This window comes from Rhea americana, unplaced genomic scaffold, assembly GCF_003343005.1.
Source record: "Rhea americana isolate MKP2758 unplaced genomic scaffold, rheAme1 scaffold_178, whole genome shotgun sequence".
NCBI lineage: Eukaryota > Metazoa > Chordata > Aves > Rheiformes > Rheidae > Rhea > Rhea americana.
Genome location: NW_028185905.1, coordinates 85,553 through 104,395, shown reverse-complemented (window position 1 = coordinate 104,395; position 18,843 = coordinate 85,553). Strand labels below are relative to the sequence as shown.

General features: G+C 48.6%; 2 protein-coding genes across 2 annotated transcripts; both read left to right on the top strand.

The window, feature by feature from the left end:
• Positions 1-12,287, top strand: CLN6 (CLN6 transmembrane ER protein; the record flags this gene model as incomplete). The annotated part of the gene is made up of 7 exons (XM_085301491.1): positions 1-53; positions 1,769-1,883; positions 2,742-2,840; positions 5,601-5,789; positions 5,897-5,952; positions 8,243-8,365; positions 11,149-12,287. Coding segments are annotated over 7 exons (924 nt in total), but the record flags the coding sequence as incomplete, so codon positions are not given.
• Positions 12,288-13,533: 1,246 nt separating this feature from the next.
• CALML4 (calmodulin like 4) lies at positions 13,534-18,750 on the top strand. The gene is made up of 5 exons (XM_085301601.1): positions 13,534-13,558; positions 13,668-13,698; positions 14,633-14,773; positions 15,255-15,443; positions 18,438-18,750. Exons 1-5 carry the CDS (start codon positions 13,556-13,558, stop codon positions 18,533-18,535), a joined length of 462 nt encoding a protein of 153 aa, XP_085157727.1. The 5' UTR covers positions 13,534-13,555; the 3' UTR covers positions 18,536-18,750.
• The last annotated feature ends 93 nt before the right edge of the window (positions 18,751-18,843 follow it).

Sequence of the window (18,843 nt, the reverse complement as noted above, 5' to 3'; positions counted from 1 at the left end):
CCGGCGGCGGCCCCGGGCTCCCCGCAGCTCTCCGGGCCCCTCCACCCGGGCAGGTGAGCAGCGGGGAGGCGGGGGCGGCGCGCGGGGACCGCCCCGGCGGGGAGGAGGCGCCCCCGCCTCGACCGGGGCCCACGAGCGCTCGGGCCTGTCCTGGGTGTCGCGGCTCGTCCCGACTGCCACAGCCTCGTCTGCGCCCCCCCATCGCGTCCAGCGTGTCCTGGCTCTTCCCGGATACCACAGCTTTGCCCAGTCCCCCCCCCAGCTTCTCCAGGCTTTATCCAGGGTACCACCGCCCGGTCCAGGATATCCCGGCTCATCCTGGCTACTACGGCCTTGTCCTGGGCCTCCTGGCTCATCCTGGGTACCACAGGCTCATCCTGCTTCTCCTCCCCAAATCTTCCAGGATATTCCAGCCTCATACAGGGCCCCCCCCCAGCTCCTCCTGGGTTCCCTGGTCTCATCGAGGGTACTGCTGCCTTGTCCAGGATATCCTGGCTCATCCAGAGTCCCCAATTCTTCCACAGCACCCCATCTTATCCCGGTTATCCCAGATCACATGGAGAAACTCAGACTGTGCAGGGTTCCCCCCCAGCCCTCTCTAGGGAACTACAGCTTGTCCAGGGTGCCCCGGCTCATCTAGGATGCCCCAGCCTCATCCATGGTCCCCCAGCTCACCTGCAATTCCCAGCCTCTTCCAGGGAGCCACATCTCTCCAGGATGCCCAGCTTCTTCAGGATATCCCAGATTATCTAGGTTATCTCGGGTCATCTGAGGAACCGCTGCTTTCCCAGGTTTCCTCCAGCTTGTCCTGGGTACCCCAGGTTCACTGGCTCATCCTATGTATTCTGGATCTTCTAGGGTACCCTGGCTCGTCCAGGGCACCACAGCTCTTCTTCTGCCCTTGAGGTTTGGACCATGCGCTCAGGTAGCACAGTACTGCCATGCCCTTCCGATCACAGCACCACAGAAGAACAATTTGTRGTACAGCCAGGATAAAACAGCTGCTTTTCCTGTAGGGAGGTGAAGGTTTGACAGTGCTGGAGTGTTGTTTGCTGGAAAGGCTTCAGCAGAGTTGTTCTGCAGAGGTAGAGGAGAATAATCTTCAGCCATCAAGGTGAAAACACATCCAGAGCTTCCCTGTGCTTGAGTAGCACCAGGCATTAATGCATTTTAGCATTCACCAGAAMTGCTGTGGGAGTTTAATTTTGCTTTGCCATGCAAAAGTTAAAAATAGTTGCACTTAATTTAACACTTAAAGCTTTTCATACTGCTTTTGTGCTCACTTTGCAGTCACTGACAGCCTTCTTACAGGGATGCGCCAATTTTTGTTAATGATGCTTTGCCTTTCTGTTCTGCCTACTCCTCTGTTTGGAGTCTCAACTTTGTCRTTACTCCACAGATCTCAAATCCAAGAAATGCACTGTCAGCAAGGAAGACACATGCTATGAGCAAGGACACAGATTTAGCTTCTGTCCCCTGCCTCTTCAGAAACCTGGTGTACGACCTCAGATATTTGGCCCATTTCTTCATGCTTTATTTGCTCCCTGAGTTTCTGCTTCTCGAGGCATGATCTGTGACCACTGCACAGTACAAGACTGTCATTTTCCAAGATCACTTGAAATATACTCTCTCCCTTAGTCTTACACAAATCTTGAGGGATGGTTGAGGAGAGGGGGTGGAGAAAGAAAAAAACAACCAACAATAAAACTGGAGTCATTGAYGAGGCTAGACCCCAGCAGGCTGACACTTTGACTTCTGTTGTTATTAGGCATGGAGCTGTCAAGAGCGAAGACACCTTCAAGACTTCTCAATTTCATTTTGATCTGTGGTTCTACTTTACTCTGCAGAACTGGGTGCTGGACTTCGGGCGTCCCATTGCGATGGTAAGTGTGACGRAGGCAGGCCTGCTGGGTGTTGCACTTTACTTGTTTAGGATATGGGATAGCAGAGTTGTGACGGTTCAACTCAAAACTTCCCCTGTAGGCTGATGGACTGTTTCTATGAACTGCCTGCCTTCACCAAAGTGACATCCTTGAGGAAAATGTCAGGGCCACTGTGACATATTGGCACGAATAATTTACCAAGSAGGTTGCTCAAGTAGCAAGGAAGGTATCTTGGAAACTTGGTTCCAAGTCACTTATCATGCAGCTTTATGTTTTCATAACGTAAAAACTAACTAGAGAGGTTTATACTGTTCTTCTCAGTACCCTGCCTGTAGGTCTTGAGTTTAGGAACTACTGAGACCCCTGCTCTCCAGAGAATGCATGGCAGGACAGATGTGGTCTTTGCCTTGAAGTACGTTTTTTTTTGTTGCTGTTGCCACCATCTGAACATGACTAAGTGTTAAACACAGAATGCGTTGCTGTGGGATTCCTGAATGCCTTTTTCACCCAGCCACATAGCTTCACAACATTGGCTTTTGGTAGTGCTGTAAGAGTGAATGACAGAGATTTAAATACATTGTTCTTTTAGTGCACATTTACAAAATATTTTTTTAGCTCTATGTACTGCAGAAGAGTTGCTCAATTTTGTTACTAACAACTATGTGAAGTCAGATCAGCTAGTTGGCTGTTAACTCAAACCATAATAATTAGGAAAAAGCAGCAGTCCAAAACAAAGACTTTCTTTCTCACTGTCTTTCAGCCAGTTACTAGGGGCTCCAGATATTCTAAAAGTAAAACATAGTAATTGCCCACTGTGTCATGAGAACATACTGATGTGCTTCTTTCTTCTCTCCTCAGATTATTCTACCTTTGGAGTGGTTTCCGCTAAACAAACCAAGTGCTGGAGATTATTTCCACATGGCTTACAATGTTATCACACCATTTCTTCTGCTAAAGGTAAGCCTCAAAGCTCAAGTGTTTCATTTTTGAAACATTACCTGTAAAAGCAGAGTACATAATACAGTTTTCTAAAGGACAAGAATTTCTCAATGTTTGTTCAATGCTTGTTCAACAAACGTTAGCTACTCGCAAATATCTGCAAATGAGGCAGTTCTACTGTAGGTCAGAATTTTTCTACTCCAGAAAGAATTTAAGGTACTGAATGGCAGCAGCAAGGCAGTAACCATCTCCCCACCCTTCTGACAAAAGTGTTTTCAGCAAGTTTTACAGCAGCCGCTCCTAGGCCATGGAAGGAAAATTTAGTCTCTCTCTCTCTCATTTTTATGCCATTTGTATATCATGAGCTTGTAGGAGTCCTGACTGGTTTCTCTGCCTGTTTTTTATGAACTGAAGCAAATGTGGTCAGACTGGGTTCTGTATGTGACCCTTGCGAGTCAGCCTTCAGCCTTTAACAGAAGCAAAATTTCCAGGAGAAGCCTGCAGAAAGTTAAGCCCAGAAGAAATCACTTTGCTTATTAATCATATTTCCTGCATATACAAAGCAGATTATTTCCCACAGTAACTCCAACTTCAGTGGAATTCTGAGTCCTTCACCCTGACTGAGCTAAAGCATATTTTTAAGATGACATCCGTCCGTGATTTAAAGGCCTTAACAAAGCTGGAACTATAGTAGATTTTCTAAATTGTTCAGTGCTTAATTACASTTGCTCTTTGACATTGGAATTATATCTTTAGCTTGATATATCTAGCTTCAGCTGCCAGCCACTGGATCGTGTAAACCATTTACAAGGTTAAAGACTGTTGTATCATTAGAAATCTTCTTATATTAAATACTTAGCAGCCAGAAGATATGAGAAAGCAATTATAAATATATTTTAACCTTCATTAGCTAGAAATTGAATTATGTCCTGAGATGTAAATGGTTCATTCTCTCCAGAGTGTGGGAGTTTCTAAATGCCCTTGTGGCCAAAAAAGGAATATTTACTATCCAGTCCTTTGGGGGATTTGAAGTGTATGAAACTGTCTGATCTGTCACAGTCTGACACAACTGATTTCTACAGGTTAAGTGTTCATCAGGCTAAAATTTGCTGTCTTTGGCTTTCTCGGCAGCAGAGCTTGGAGGATTGGTACACACAAAGAAAGTCATTTGTTATTCAGGATACATTTCTCTTATCCAGGGTCCTCTCAAAGGAAGCRTCCAACCTTTTCCTCTCATCAGACGAGAGCTTTCCTGAGCCTTTTATTCTCCTTACTTATCTGTGAGTCCTTTGACATTTGTACAGCAGTTACACAGAAAGGGAAAGTTAAGCCTCAAAATTAAATACAAATAAGGAGCTTTTCAGTGCATGTAGAGACCATCTATGAAGGGCTGCAAAGCTGATTTGGCAGTGCAGAGATGGAAAGCCAAAGGTCACCACTGCTGATCCTCCAGCAGAGCAAGACTGACGCGTTCACTCTGGCCCCAAGTTTCTGAGGCAGWCCTAACATTTCTTCTTCATGTTCTTTCCTAACAGAGGCAATGAGATTTTGGGAAAGTCGGGGCTGATTTGAAACAGCCAAGCCATGCATGATTCTCTTCTATGAAATGACCACAAAAACAGTCACACTGCTGTTTTCTCTTAGGTGGTCTCTGTGGTTCATTCTCTGAGGCATAAAGAGAATAATTAAGCTTCCCATCTGCTGGGTCCCAAATCACAAAGTACTTTATCTTCCCACTTTGCAAGTTTGGTGAAGAGCTCCCTTCCAGATAAAGCTTGCTTCTGTTCCCCAGCCTGGCTTGCACAAACTTGCCTCAGGCCCTGGGTCTTACTGGGGCTCTACATCAGCCCCACCTGTCTCCACCCAGACTTGAGCAGACCACAAAATGGTACAGGGAGCGCTCCATCATTAAATTTGACTGCTGGTGCTCAAAACGGTTGCCACACTGACCAACCTGTTTTGTTGGTGAATGRATTTTTCCTATATATTAGTTTGGTGTAAATGAAACTTCCTCTTTAGAAACAAATACACAAAAAACAGGAAGTCAAATTCCATTAGGGAGGAAAAAAAGAAAACCCAAACAGTCCAAAAAGAGATCTTTGAAAAATCTAGCAGAGAATTATAAATGAACAATTGTCTCTTAACCAAAGGAGTTAAGTGCATTGTGCTCTCAGCTGGAGTGATGCTAGGGGTTCTTCTCACCACTGGAGGGCACAGAGAGGCTTTCAGATAGATTTAGCAAAGAAACTACAGAAAGCAGCTGCCTTATTGTTCCTAATTAATCATGTTTTTGATCATATCTGTTGAATAAATTGCTTCGAGTACTGTATTGGAAACACTGGATGACTTAGTCTGAGAATTGACCCTAGTAAGGGGTACTGTATGCAGAAAGGTTTAACAAGGCCACAAAGTCTGTTTTCATAGCTGCAAAAAAGGATAGAAGTGCATACCCAAAACTCAAAGCCACATAGGCTAATGGAAATGTATCGGAGATGTGTTTTGGAGTCATAACTGCAAAAAGAGAAGTACATTCTCTTCAGGTCCAGTCACACTGATTTGTCCGTGATAGGCTATGTTTATTTCCCAGTCGGGCTGCTAACAGCTGTGGACAGCAGCTCAGCTCTGCTATGACAACATAACCTACAGTATTTTTTACAGGTATTTGCTTGGTTTTAGATTATTTTTGCTAGCCACGATTAAGTTAGAGCAGGATCAGTTACAGCGTCGTGCTTCTCTCCTCAAACTTCCTCGTTGTTCAACATGTCTCAATATTTTTAGCTCATTGAAAGATCCCCTAAGACCTTACCAAGATCAATGGTGTACGTCAGCATCATCATGTTTGTCATGGGAGCAAGCATCCACTTGGTTGGAGACTCAGTAAACCATCGCTTGATTTTCAGTGGCTACCAGCACCATCTGTCTGTAAGAGAGAATCCAATCATCAAAAACTTGAAGCCAGAGACACTGGTAAAGAGGCTGTATTTTATGCAAACACTTAAAAATATAAATTTCTTGTTCTTATTTAATAGTGTACTGTTCCTCTATCATTTTAAATCTGTTTCATTGCATTTCAGATTGATTCCTTCGAGCTGCTCTACTACTACGATGAATATTTAGGTCATTCAATGTGGTAAGCATTTTACAGCATATCTAGTGGACCTCAGAACTTGCCACAAGGAAAGGTAGATCTGTTCTGTTCATAGCTTAACGTGTAAAAAACAAAACACAGCTGATGAGATATAGTTAGGGGTAACATTCTTATAGCTACTGGCAGTACAGTGGGTTTCTCCCTTTGAAAATTTCATATCCCCACTAGTTTTTTCCATCTCTGTCATCCTCACTGATATTTCTAACACATGCGGTTCGACAGTTGCAGTGAACAGAGGAACAGCTCCTCTCTTTTCTCCCTTTAGTGGCCTCTTTTATGAGATGCCCAGATAAAGAGATAGTTTATAGTGCAAGTTTAAGGATTCTGCAAACTCATTGACTGTATTTTTGCTCCTCTGGAGGTTGACTCTAAAACAGCTTCATTTTTGCCTAGTTTCTCCAGGATGCTGTAGACATTAGCTCATTTTCCTCCTTTATTGTGCATCCTTTTAGCGACCCTTCTGGAGTGGAGGGTTGCTTATGTAGCTAGACCAGTGACAGAGACTACATGGTCCCAGTACTCCCAACTGTGCTGATTCAGGGAGTTCAGTCAGGTTCAGATTTCACCACCACAGCAGCATTGTTGCCAACAGCTGATCCTAGCAGCACTTGGTCCAGTTCGACAGTAGGCTTAAGCCAGTGTGACTCCAGTTCCATCTGTATCCCCTRCTTAGAGTATATCTAGTCCTTGTGTGACCACGTGTGCTGCTGAATCAACTTGCTGATCCACCAGCCAAATAGCCCTAGTCACTACATGGTTGTACCATTACTAGCTTGAGCATGAGAGCAGGATCACRTTTTAGAACAAAACTATCCCCTTGGCCCCAGAGTGCAGATTCACTCTGGGGGAATAAATATCTGCACTCTTTACCCACCTGCTGTTTTTAGCCTCGTGTGTTTGAACCAGACTTAGCCTCAGCTCAGGCGGGTGTCCCTCCCCACCAGGAACTCAGCACACTTTTGCTAGAGCACGTTTTTCTGTTTGAATGTGTGGCTTCTGCAGAATGGTGCTGGTTGCCTCCAATCCCCCAGTATGAGCTTTGACAATCCAATTTTCTCATAAAATGTATAGGGAGACAAGCCGCTTTGGCACGTGCTTTAGTGGAGAGCTGCATCTAAATCAACAGTCAGGTTCCTGCAATATTGCAGGTGTGCTGATCACCTGCTTGTGCCTCTGCAGGCTGTATCAGGTCCAGATCTGCACCTGCCTCGCTGGCGTGGCTCTTGCAGCCAGGCAGTGATGGTRGCAGAGCAGCAGCCATCAGTAGACATGTCCTGTATCCTGAGTGGGCTGGTCTCACTGCTCTGCCTGTACTGAAGACCCCAGAGAGAACTGTCTGTCCCTTTATCTGCTGCCAGATAACCTTAAGTCTCTCTAATGTACAGAGGAAAGTCTTTCTCCCATCAGGCTACTTCAGATTTCTCTGCTGTTCCTTGGGAACTACAAAGCAAGCAAATTCCATTCCTTTAAAAAAGGACTTTGTTAGTTTGTTTAAATCCTGGTCCGTGTCCTGCTTTCCTGTGGCTTAGTTTTTAACACAACACAATGTGCTTAAACAGCTTTTTGAGTCTGGGAGTGTAACAAATACAATTGTTCGACTGAGCACTTGAACCCAGTGTTTGACCTAATCAGCAAACTCTGGCTTTTCCTGCGAGAGCCCAGAAGTCTAATTATCTTCAGAAGTGCTCTGCATAGTGAGGACATACAATAGCCCTGCTCTAGGCACTGCCAGGCCTTTGGCTTTTATTAACACAATGGTAATCTCATAGCAACAGCTGTGACACTTGCAGAGAGGCTGTAGCCTTACAGTCACAGTGGGCATAATGACCTTATGGCATTAGGCCCTGCAGTTTTTACAGGCGGTCCAGTTGCACGTTGCTTCACCAACTCAGGCACCTATGATTGGAGCAGCCTTGACTGGCTTCTGATTCTGCTCTTTGGCCAAACGCATTCRTAGGTTCAATACAGGAATTGTCTTAATGCATCATTTAGATTTGGAGGGGTTTTATCAACACTTGCCTGCTGGTGAAAGATTAGCAGAGCTAATCTGGAAGCTAACAGGTAGTCTATGCTGAAGTAATGCACGCAGAGTCTGTTACCACAAGGTTCTCGCTTCCCTTGTTGCTTCTGAGACCATAATGTAGACACAACAGGTGAATGCTTGTGGAAAACCGGCCAGGCCATGATGCRGAAGTGAAGGCTGCAGGACTTAGTGTACAGAGGTGCTATTTTTCAGTCTCACTCCTTATAGGAGGTCTGTTTCCATTCACAGGTACATCCCTTTCTTTCTGATACTGTTTATATATTTCACTGGCTGCTTCACTCCTGTTGAAGAAGAGAGCAGGATGCCAATGGCTGCATTGCTTCTAATGGGGCCAAGCAGCCTTTATTACTGGTAAGTGGTTTTTGTCCTTTCTGGGCAGGGGAAGGGATGGAGAGGGCAGGACATGCTCAAGGCACAATGCAGGTGGCTCTGCAGCATGCAGRCAGAAGCTCTCCATTCTTCATAGTGGAATTTGCTGCAGCTTCTGCTGTGCCAGTCTCAGAAATCARATCTGTTGAATTTTGCAGCCTGTTTAGTCTATGCAAGTTGTCTGGGCCTGAGCTCTGCTGGGGCAACTTTAGCTTCACCTGTAAGTGTGGTGCGCTCTGTCACTGCTGGGTGCGTTTCCTCATCCACCTTGTCCCCACTGACTGAAGAAGTGGGAGCAGGTAGACTCAGCCCAGCTGGTTCTGCAAGGGCCGTGCCCTCTTTTTGGGAGAGGCAAGGCCTCAGCTCTGTGCTCACAAAGGCCCTATGAGTCACAGGTAAAATTTTCATCCAGGAAGTAGCRCAGATGAGCTGGGTGTACTCAGCAAAGGGAAGATCATCTATTAGCAAAGGAGAGCTGCTTCTTTGGGCTCTGTGAGGCACCTCTCCATCCTACATAACCCTTCTACTGGTGGTTCGGACACTGGAGTATTCTGGAGACAAGTCCACTCCCTTTGCTGTGGGAGATGGTCTCACCCTGCACCAGTGGCTCCAAACCCACCTGATCAGCAATCAAGTCAGTACTTTTCCTCCTCTGTCTCAGGAATCCTGATACAGGATATTCTTATCTCTGGACCTCAGGCTTTCAGCCTCCCCAGTATTTGCTGTCTGTCCCCTCTTTAAAGCCTGCTAGTTTCTATTAAGGGAGCCTGTGTTCTTTGAAGATTTTGGGGTGGTCACCTGGTGTCTGCAGTTCATCCACCTGATTTCAGGTTTTTCATGGTAACAGAGATTGTCTCGTCAGTCATCTGGAGGTTTTACACAGAGCCCAGACCATTTGTGTGATGCTCTTATGCTGCCTCTTCAGTTCACCCTGCGGGTCCAAATAGCCTTTTGAGAGAGGTCTTATTTATTTCCCATTTTCATTAGCCTCATCTTCCCAAATGGTTTCCCTGATGGCAGCCAAACAACTTGTCATTCATCTTCTGAGACGATGTTCTCTCTTGCCTGTGGCTTTACCCCCTGTTGAGACTATTTTTATACAGTAAATTAATTTTTGATAGTCAAAATCATCAGGATGATTTGGTCAGTTCCCAGTTACCCCATTGCACTTCCTTTAAATACATCAGCATGAAACTCTGCAGTTTGTGTGCTAGCAATTTAAGAACAAGCAAGCATAACTCCTTTTACTTCCTCCCATCAGTGTGGCAGTTTCTCATTGCAGGTCTGTTTAAGGAGACACCTGTTTGTTAACTCCACCTGCCCCGGCAGATGGACTCTCTCAGACTGAAAGCACTGTACTGATTCATGCTCAGAGGTCTGTGCAACACAGGAGGTGCGGGAGGAGAAAGAAAAAGGGAACTAGTAATGATTATTCACCATTTCTTGTAGATAAGAACCAGAGAGTACCCAGTGCCTTACCGTGCAGCAGGGTTTGAAGGAATATGAAGGAGTAGTGTTTCTTGATGTAGCGCATAACTACAGCTGTGGGACTCACTGCCACAAGAAACTTGGGGAGCGAGTGGCCCCAAAGCAGACAGACAGACTCGAGGAAGACAAGTTCCCTGTGTGGCTGCCAGACAGGACAGCCCAGATGCAGCCTGCAGATCAGGAAGCCTCTGAGCAGCTGATTACCAATCAGGAAGGTGTGCCAGGGAAGGGTAACTAGCTTTGCTGTCTTACTAACACCCTTTTCCTTTAGCAACCAAGACTGGCCACTGCCAGGTACAACAGGGGAGAAATGGATTTTTGGACTAATAACCACATACATCCATGTATCCCAGAGGACATGTATTTATTATTTCGATCTTGAGCTTAAGAGCAAGCCCTCCCGTGCTGTGCTGGGGCTGCACTCAGAGAAGACACTGAGAGTACAAAGTCCCTTTGTAATTGTGCTATCCTTGTTTAAGACTCTCTTTGGCTCCCTTATTGATTTGCTGTCCTCAGTTTCCCTATTTAAAATGGGGAGCAGATGGCTTTTACTGTCACTGGAAGCAATTTGGACAGATTCACGAAGAGCAGCCTGCAAGCACAGCGCTGCCCTGTAGCAAAGCRGGGCCGTGTCCGTGGGTCGTCCTGCCATCAGTGCCCACCCGAACCCCTTTCCCTCCCCAGTGGGTCAGAGATGGAGCCCAGCCTCAGGCATGCATTTAAGCTTCCGGTTCACAAAGTGAGACCCTCCACTTTAAAATCCCATATCGGGTACACATTTCTTTACCTGTTCCATTAGTAAAACCTATTGGTAAGTTACTGATAGGAAACTTGCAAACGAACCCGCTTAAAAGTTGGCAGTAGAGAACAGCGCAGCTTTGCTTACCTAGAGGCAGAGCAGGGAGAAGGCACGGAGCGGGACGCTGGCTGTTCATTCACGCACCTCTCATACGTACTTACCTCTGCAGCAGAATCAGATAAGTCTCTTCGTGGGTGCTCAAGTGCTTGGCTTGTAAATGTGCCCAGGAAAGCTTGCTAGAGAGCAGAGCAGTTCTTCAGGCACAACATAGCTGTYTGAGCAAAAAAAACGAGGAAACAAGGGCCTTGGGTATCAGCAGCAGGGCCAGTTCCTGCCATCAAGGTCACAGCTCCCACAGGAGGCTCCTGGAGGGACCCCACGGTGAGACATTTCGCCCAAGTAACGCTAGACATCCTGGGTGCTGCTCTTGCTCTGTGCTTCCTCCCAGTGGGCACTAATGGATATTTTTGCTTTGTAGGTATCTCGTGACAGAGGGTCAGATTTTCATCCTCTACATTTTCACTTTCTTTGCCATGATGGCTTTAGTGATGCACCAGAAACGCAAAGGACTTGTCCTGGACAGCAATGGGCTTTTTCTGTTCTACTCCTTCATCATAACATTGGTCCTAATTGCTGTTTGGGTGATTTGGCTGTGGAATGACAAAATTCTCAGGAAGAAGTACCCTGGCGTGATCTATATCCCCGAGCCATGGGCGTTTTACACCCTCCACATGAACAACCTCCATGCAGCAAAGGAAAGTTTATAAGTTTTGATATTTTAGAGTGATTTGAAGAAGAAAAAATCTAGTTTTTCTAATGTAGACATATTTCAAATAAATTACTGACCAATATTAGCTGCAAGTCGTATTGTAAGTTAACCAGGTCTAGCTAAGGAGGGGGTTGTTTGAACAAAAGGGAAAGATAGTCACTGTGACTGTTAACTCTTTAAAAGCTGCCAGCGCAGCTCGGTTACCTCCCGTAGCTTCGTAGCAACCATCCMTAGTTCGTGACTGCACAGTTCCATCCCGGACCTTTTCGAGTGCGTAAAGGACAACACCAATTCCCTTGCACGTGAGGGCAGAACCGCAGCAGATCCGCCCAGCGCTTGCGCGTGTCCCTCAGCTTTGCTCCGAGGTGGAAGGCAGCAGAGCGCCTGTCCCGCCGTTGCTCCTCCTTCACCCCCACCGGGGGAGCCACCGGGACCCGGCACCGGTGAAGACGRGCCGACATCGCCCCAGGTGAGGCCAGGTGAGCCACGTCGTGCCCCGCCGGCACACGCGCTCCCACCGCCGGCCGTGCACAGGGCGCCCGACTTCCCGGCGGCCACGACCCAAAGGGAGCAGCGAGCAGAGGGCCTGGCGCCYGTCCGCCGTGGCTCTAGCGTGGTCGCGCTGCTGTTCTCTCCCGTGTCGCAGCTCACCAAGTCCCGAGCCCTCAGGTGATGGAGCTGAGCTCCTAAAGCCCTTCAGTTAAGTCAGTGTCATGGTCTGTGTCCGTAAAATTTGTATTAAACCTTGTGTGACAGAACCCCAGTGTTAAAAAAAGAAAAAAGAAAAAAAGTTACTAGCAAGCTGTACAGAATAAAGACGTTTGGTACAAGTTGTGCGACTCACGTTACTCAGCGAAGCCGTTCTGTTCCTCCAAGGGCGAGCCCTCGTCCCGCAGGATCTTAGAGCCTGTCCCTAGCTGGCAGATGCAGTTACGGCAACCGAGCGCCGCGCTCAATGGGGTCCCTGCTACGCCATCGCAGTCGCTGAAGCCTCTATTTTATTCTCGGTCACAGTCTGGCGTGCAGCGCGCACCGCCATGCCTGCCGCCCCGCCGCCGGCATTGCCGGGTTTCTTCCGGCGACGCTGCTCGAGCGCCGGCGGAGCCGCAGGGGCAGAGCGGCCCCCGCCGCCGCCGCGGGTCCGACCCACTGCACCCGCCTGGCTCCCCCCCGCGTGCAGGTGTTGGTGTCAGTTCAACATGCAGAGCGTGGGGTATTGAAGAGGTTAAAAACAAATGTTTTTCCCCCTCTTTTTTTTTTATTTTTGATGCAGGAGAAAAATGGGGAGGTGTTGAGATRTTTTACACCAGTGTCATTCAATTCAAGCTGTTGGCTCAGCCCCCCCCCTTATTTTAAATCAAATTATAGATTTTTTTGTGCTGTAAAAAAAACTTGGTTTTCAATGGCTGGAGTGTGAATTGAACGATGGAAGCATGGCACCCGACGGGCCTGGGAGAGGGCAGCGGAGGCAGCTGTTTGCCCAGGCTCTTGCACTAGAGCTGGGTACCGCTGCCTCCCCCCRAACCCCGATCTATAAGAAATGACGGGGGAAGCGCTGGCTGAGCCCTGCCGCCGCACACAACTCGCACGGTCTCTCTAAAACCCTTCCAAGAGGGCGCAAAGCAGTAAATCCCCCTGCATCCTTCCTGCTCAGCCTCCTCGGATATTAGCAACCCCGTATTTGTCCCCGAGCGGCGGTATTTAAGCTCAGCGTGAGCCGTGCAGCACAAGCTACTCGAGATTATCCAACCTTTTGCATTCACCCAAGTCATTTTGTTACCCAGCCCGACCCCAAGGGTAGAAACGACCTTAAATCCCGAGGAGAGCTCCCGCTTGGCCCCCCGCTCCGGATAACGTCTCGGGGTCCCTCCTGCAATCCCGCCGTCGCCGGTTTTTAAAGCAAGCGCGTGCCAGCGAGGGCGATTGCYGGCGGCCGTGGGAATCCAGCCCCCKGYGCGGCTCCGGCCGCGTAGCCATAGCAGCCGGGTATTTATTACGGTCCCGGCCGCGCTCCGCCTGGCGCCGCGGACTTTAGCCCTCCTTCGAGCAGGAAGCGGCAGGAGAACGCGGCCCGTCCTGGCAGCCAGCTGCAAAACGAGGGAACGAGCCCAAAATCATGGTGAGCGAAACGCGGTGGACGACACGGGCTGCRCGTCCCCGCACCCCCAGCTCCAGTTTGTAAAGCCGCTGCTGTTTTCTCTCTCTCTCTCCCCTCTCCTGCGCTGCAGGCAAAATTTCTGTCCCAGGATCAAATTAACGGTACGTACAGTTTTGCATTTTCTCTCTGCGGAAGGGAGCTGCAGATCTGTTAATCCAGCGCCCTCGGGCTCAGCGGGGCCGCGGCGGCGCCTCGGGGTCAGGCGCAGCCGGGCGCGGGGCTGCCGAAACCGGGGGCCGTGCAGGGCTCCCCCAGGGCGGCCGCGGCAGCGAGACGGCGTYATCTAGGTCAGCCCGAACCCTTGTTTATTTATTTTTGAGGCGGGAGGTAGGTCTTCCCGCGGGAAGAGTGGAAGGCGAGGAGATCAGAGGGCCGAGGACCAGACGGGTTCGGAGGCAGCGGCAGAGGCTCCCGCCTGCAAAACCCCACGGCTGGCGCCCGCAGGCTCCATCTCACGCTAGATTTTCAATTCTTCGCTTTTCCCTTACAATCCAGCCGCGAATCTGCCCGGCGGCAGGCGGAGGCGAGTGCCCGGCGCCGGCCGGACCGCGGCGGCAGCCACGGCGGCCTCCTCCTGGCTCCGGCTCGGACGCTCCCCTGCCCCACGCGTTAGCGCTTCGCCGGCGGCGTCCGTACGCGCGGAGCTCGCGTTCGCGAGCCCGCAACGGGCCTCCCCGTCGCGTGGCCACCACGGCCGCCCTCCGCCCCGCAGCGTCCTGCCCACCGCGAAGGCGGAGAAAATCGCTCTCACGTCCTTCGCGTATCTGAAGAACCTGGCTCTACCTGCCGACTTTCTTCGTTAGACTGAAAGACCCCAGCGAGCCCAGTTTTCACAGGAACAGGCTCCCAGGGACCCTTGGCGCTTTCCCCGAGTCCTCCCTGCCGGCCACGACCTTCCCGCAGGGACGTCCCGAACGGGCACCGCATCCCGGCTGCACRCCAGCCGGCGCGGCTTGGCCAGCACGCTGCGCAAGCGTCACTCGTGGATCGAGGTAACCGCGCGCGGCGTAACGCATGCTTCTGGTTTCTAATTAGAGTTCAAGGAATGTTTTTCCCTGTACGATAAGAAACAGAAAGGCAAGATAAAAGCCACTGACCTGCTGGTTGTGATGCGGTGCCTGGGAGCCAGCCCAACGCCCGGAGAGGTCCAGAAACACCTCCACCTGCACAAGATCGGTGAGGAAAGCGCGGCTGCGGCGCGTTAGCGAAGCGTATGGGTCACGGCTGCAGCTTGGCCTCGGAAAGCAGGTCGAAATTTTTCAAAGAGGACGAGCAAACTAGAGTTAGCTATCCGGCCTTAGTAGGTTTTTGTTAAAACTCAACTTCTCTGTGGTCGGGAACCTACCTGCAAAGCAAACGAGGCCGGATAGGATCTAGATCAGTTACTTGGTCTCAGGTGAAGCAGCCCGAGCAATGCAGTTTAACCAAGAGCAGGCACAAAAACCTGGTCCAACGGGCAGGCTGGTGAACAGTGTCAGTCAAGCACGCTGGTTAAAACGGTGCCGTTAGGTAAATCATAATATCATAAAGCTCAAGGAGCAGGGGGAGGCAGAAGAGGAGGAGGTGTCGCGGGYGGAGGCCGTGAAGGGGCGCGGGGAACGGCGGGGCCGGGACCCAGACGGCCACATCCCTCAGGAACCTGCTGTTGCTTTTCCAGACAGAAACGCAGAGCTGGATTTTTCCACTTTTCTGAATATAATGTACAGGCAGATGAAGCAGGAGGAACCCGAGAAGGAAATCCTCACGGCCTTGGCCATGATCGACAGACAGAAGAAAGGGCTCATCGCCGTCGCAGAGCTGAGAGCCAAGCTTACAAGACTGGGAGAAAAGCTCTCCGAGGAGGAAGGTACGGTTTCACAGCAGACACGTCAAATACTCTTCTTCTTCCTTCTTCATTTTCCACTTCAAGGGGGTCTGGGAGCAGAAAGCCGCCCAGCCGGGAAAATGCAAATCACCCGTGTGGGCAAAATTCAGGGCTGCAGCACCTTGGGGCCGGGGGCAGGAGGCTCCCCAAGAGTGTGCTCAGCTTTCTAGCTGGAACCAGAGCCTTTGGCACCGCCACGCAGAGCACGCGGGCAGAGCCGCGAGCACCGCCGGCCTCCGCCGCACCGGTCCCTGGGAAGAGGCTTTGCAGCTACGGGGGAGGGAGAAGGCAGCTGCCAGCAAACTAAGAGCTCGTTTCCCTTTTCCAACTTGCTTCCTTTTTTTCTTTTTTTTTTTTTGCTTAGAGATGACTCACTACTTTTACAGACTAAGCGTCTACCCCATGAAGGGCCTTCTGAAAGCTTGCATGTCCCCAGCTCTAGAGATGCTTTAAGAAATACACAGGGGAACTGGCAGTTTCCCAAGAACGCTGTTGTGGTTAGCTCCGGGCAGAGCAGTTTGAAAGAGGCAGAGCAGGGCTTCTTAATTAAGATTWAAAAAAAAAAAAAAGTAGAAACAAAAAACAACAACAAAAACCCTCACAACCCCACCACTGTCCGGGCTGGCAGGAATTTGCCCACGGGGCACAACAAGAGGAAATTCCCCAAAGCTGCAAGCAATCAGATCTAGATTTTGGCCTAGCCATTTTATACATGTATATAAATATGTTTTTAAATGCAGGCTATACTTTTTAAGACTTCATAGGGTGAGCCRGAGCGAAGCCAGCCCTGCTGCTTCGCAGCTCGCGCCGTTCCCTGCYCATGGAGTCCAGAAGCGCTAAGGGCTCCTTACTGTAAGAGCTGAAAAAGTARTGAAGACGTGGAGACATTGGCCCTAATTACAGGCATTCCCAGCAAGAGCTGCTATTACACCGGGGCGCGAGAYGACATTCACCATCACCTTGCGAGTAGACGTGCAGCTTGTACGCCAASCTGCAACTGCAGATCCTACCGTAGCAAGCTGCACTCCTCAACAAGAAATTCCCCCTTTGGCTTRACACAGTGAAGCCCAGCTTGCTAAGCCGCTATAAATATTTGATGCCAGAACAGACTCAATTTCATTAGCACCTGCGACTGTTCAGTAACTACTGGCACGTATCTTCATTTACAAGGGTTCCAGAAAAGTCTTCACTTCATTTTAATTTAATGTACTTTTACCAAATGAGAAACAACACATTTTTTCTTCTGAACTGTTTTTAAGTGTTCTAGGAWGAATTAATAATTTTTGAGTTTATGCCCCTTGAAGTATACGATTACCATCAGAATATTCTCATTTGAAAAGCAGGATTAGATCTCTTGAAAACAAAGAGCTGTTACTTACCTTACAGGACCAGTAGCTCTGCAAGGCGTTCTCACCACTGCACTTACTTACCCGACTGGGAAACCAGATCTGGCGGCRGCAGCAGCCACCCTTTTGCATACCAGTACCTGCCTACAAACGCAGAGGTGCAGAGGGAAAAACAGTATCTTGGCCAACACCATACCAAGAACAGCGAGAGGAAAGCAAGTTAGGCTGCTCAGAGACTTTCTATACAGAACTATTTACAGTAAAATAATCTTTTCCCCCTCTTCTCCTCTACCATCACTTTCACCCAGGATTTCACGACTGACAAGCTATGATTTTGTGCTCAAATATGGGTACTAGGAGTCTTATTTAAACAACCACAGCTCTTTCAGCCTCAACAGCTCTTCTGGCCACCTCAGTCAAGTAGTTGGCTAGTAAAAACACACACCAGCTCTGCTGAGCTGCACTCACATACTTCAGGGATGGGTCACCCTCCTGGCAGGCAGCGGAGGGCACGTGGGCTCCAGGAAGGCCAGGCAGCTCCAGCCTGGACAGGAGCTGTATGCAGAAGACTCAATTAGTGCACGGAAGACGGGAGAGGAGTCCAATCCACTCCAGCAATTCAGAGGATTGGATGGGATTCCTCTCTAAGAATTTTCTGTGCCGCTTGCACTGGTCTGCAATTAGGAGTGAAGTGTAGTTATTCCCACTTGTCAAGGAAGCTCTGTGGCACTGGTCGTCATATCCATGTGAGCTCCATCTGTACTGGTCTACTAGCAGGCTCTGAAGGCACAACGCTAAAGTACTGACCGTACGATAAATATTGAAAGGCCTGTTGCCTAAAACACTATCAAATAAAAGCTCCTGGGATTCTCTAGAATTTGTTTTAGCACTCACCCGCGGGGTAAACAAGAGAATTCTCCACCTCTCCTGTGCAGAACAGGGCACATAACTCCCAGCAGCAACTTCATTCAGCAACAGTTAATATTGGTTTTCCATGTGTTACTTATGTACTTCTATTCTATTGACATCCATTATTTGAGAAGGAAAACACCAAACTATTAATTTTAATGGCTTAGCCTTTGCAGAAGAGAACATTTTAGGTTAGGTGACTGATGTCACTGCCAAGGCATCCATCCCCAAAGCTGGAATGCAAGGCATGCCTTCTCGCACTGGCAATTCGTACAGCCACCACTTCTTCAGAGGTGTATTTCAGCTAGAGCCTCAAGAGCCACAACTGAGAAGGTATCCTTTGCTTTCAAACGCTAGAGGCCTGCCTACATTAAAATGCGACACCGGCATCCTTAGGGTCACAGTGCAAACTGACCTAAACTCGGGCACAATCTGTCAGCCAGCACTAACTCCAGCACCTTCACTGGCACTACACCTCACCAAAGGCAAAGGTCATCCCTGCTCCAAACTGTATTATTAGTGTTTAAAGTTGAAATCAAAACTAGAGTGCTAACTGATGCTCATTTAAAAATGGGATCTGGGTGGTATATTCAACTGATCCTGGAAGCTACCACTTCTAATAAAAATTTGAAAACCTAAATCCCACACTATGGTTATTCAGAAGATCACAATGTTTCTACTACATGTCAGATTAAAATTATCTTTACACTTTTATTTTCAGTGGATGACCTGCTAAAAGAAGCCAAAGTTGGACCAAATGGAACAATAAAATATGAAGAATTTGTCCGCACCATTAGTCTTCCTGCAGCTGACTACTGAAGTTCAAAGCAAGAGATTTGGTAACAGCAGGATCTGAAACTTTGATTTCAATTTTTCCTAGTCTCAGGACTGTTTAGACTCAGGAATCATTATTTGCCTTTAAGAATCCATATTCTGCCTTGAGTTTAGCTTACATGAACAGCTCCCCACCCCACTTCCAGAAAAATGCTGTCACTTAGAAAACGTGAGCTCTCAGAGTCATTTAAATAAACTGAATGTAACATTTCGCTTGTGTAAAATGTGTCACACTTGCAAAACAGTCACTATTTTAAAAGTGCATTTACACCTACAGATCTCAGATTAAATTA

Excerpts from the sequence above, each read along its gene's own strand:
- CALML4 (XM_085301601.1), top strand. Across the intron at positions 14,774-15,254 it reads CCTCCACCTGCACAAGATCG|ACAGAAACGCAGAGCTGGAT; the intron begins GTGAGGAAAGCG and ends TTGCTTTTCCAG. Across the intron at positions 15,444-18,437 it reads AAAGCTCTCCGAGGAGGAAG|TGGATGACCTGCTAAAAGAA; the intron begins GTACGGTTTCAC and ends TTTTATTTTCAG.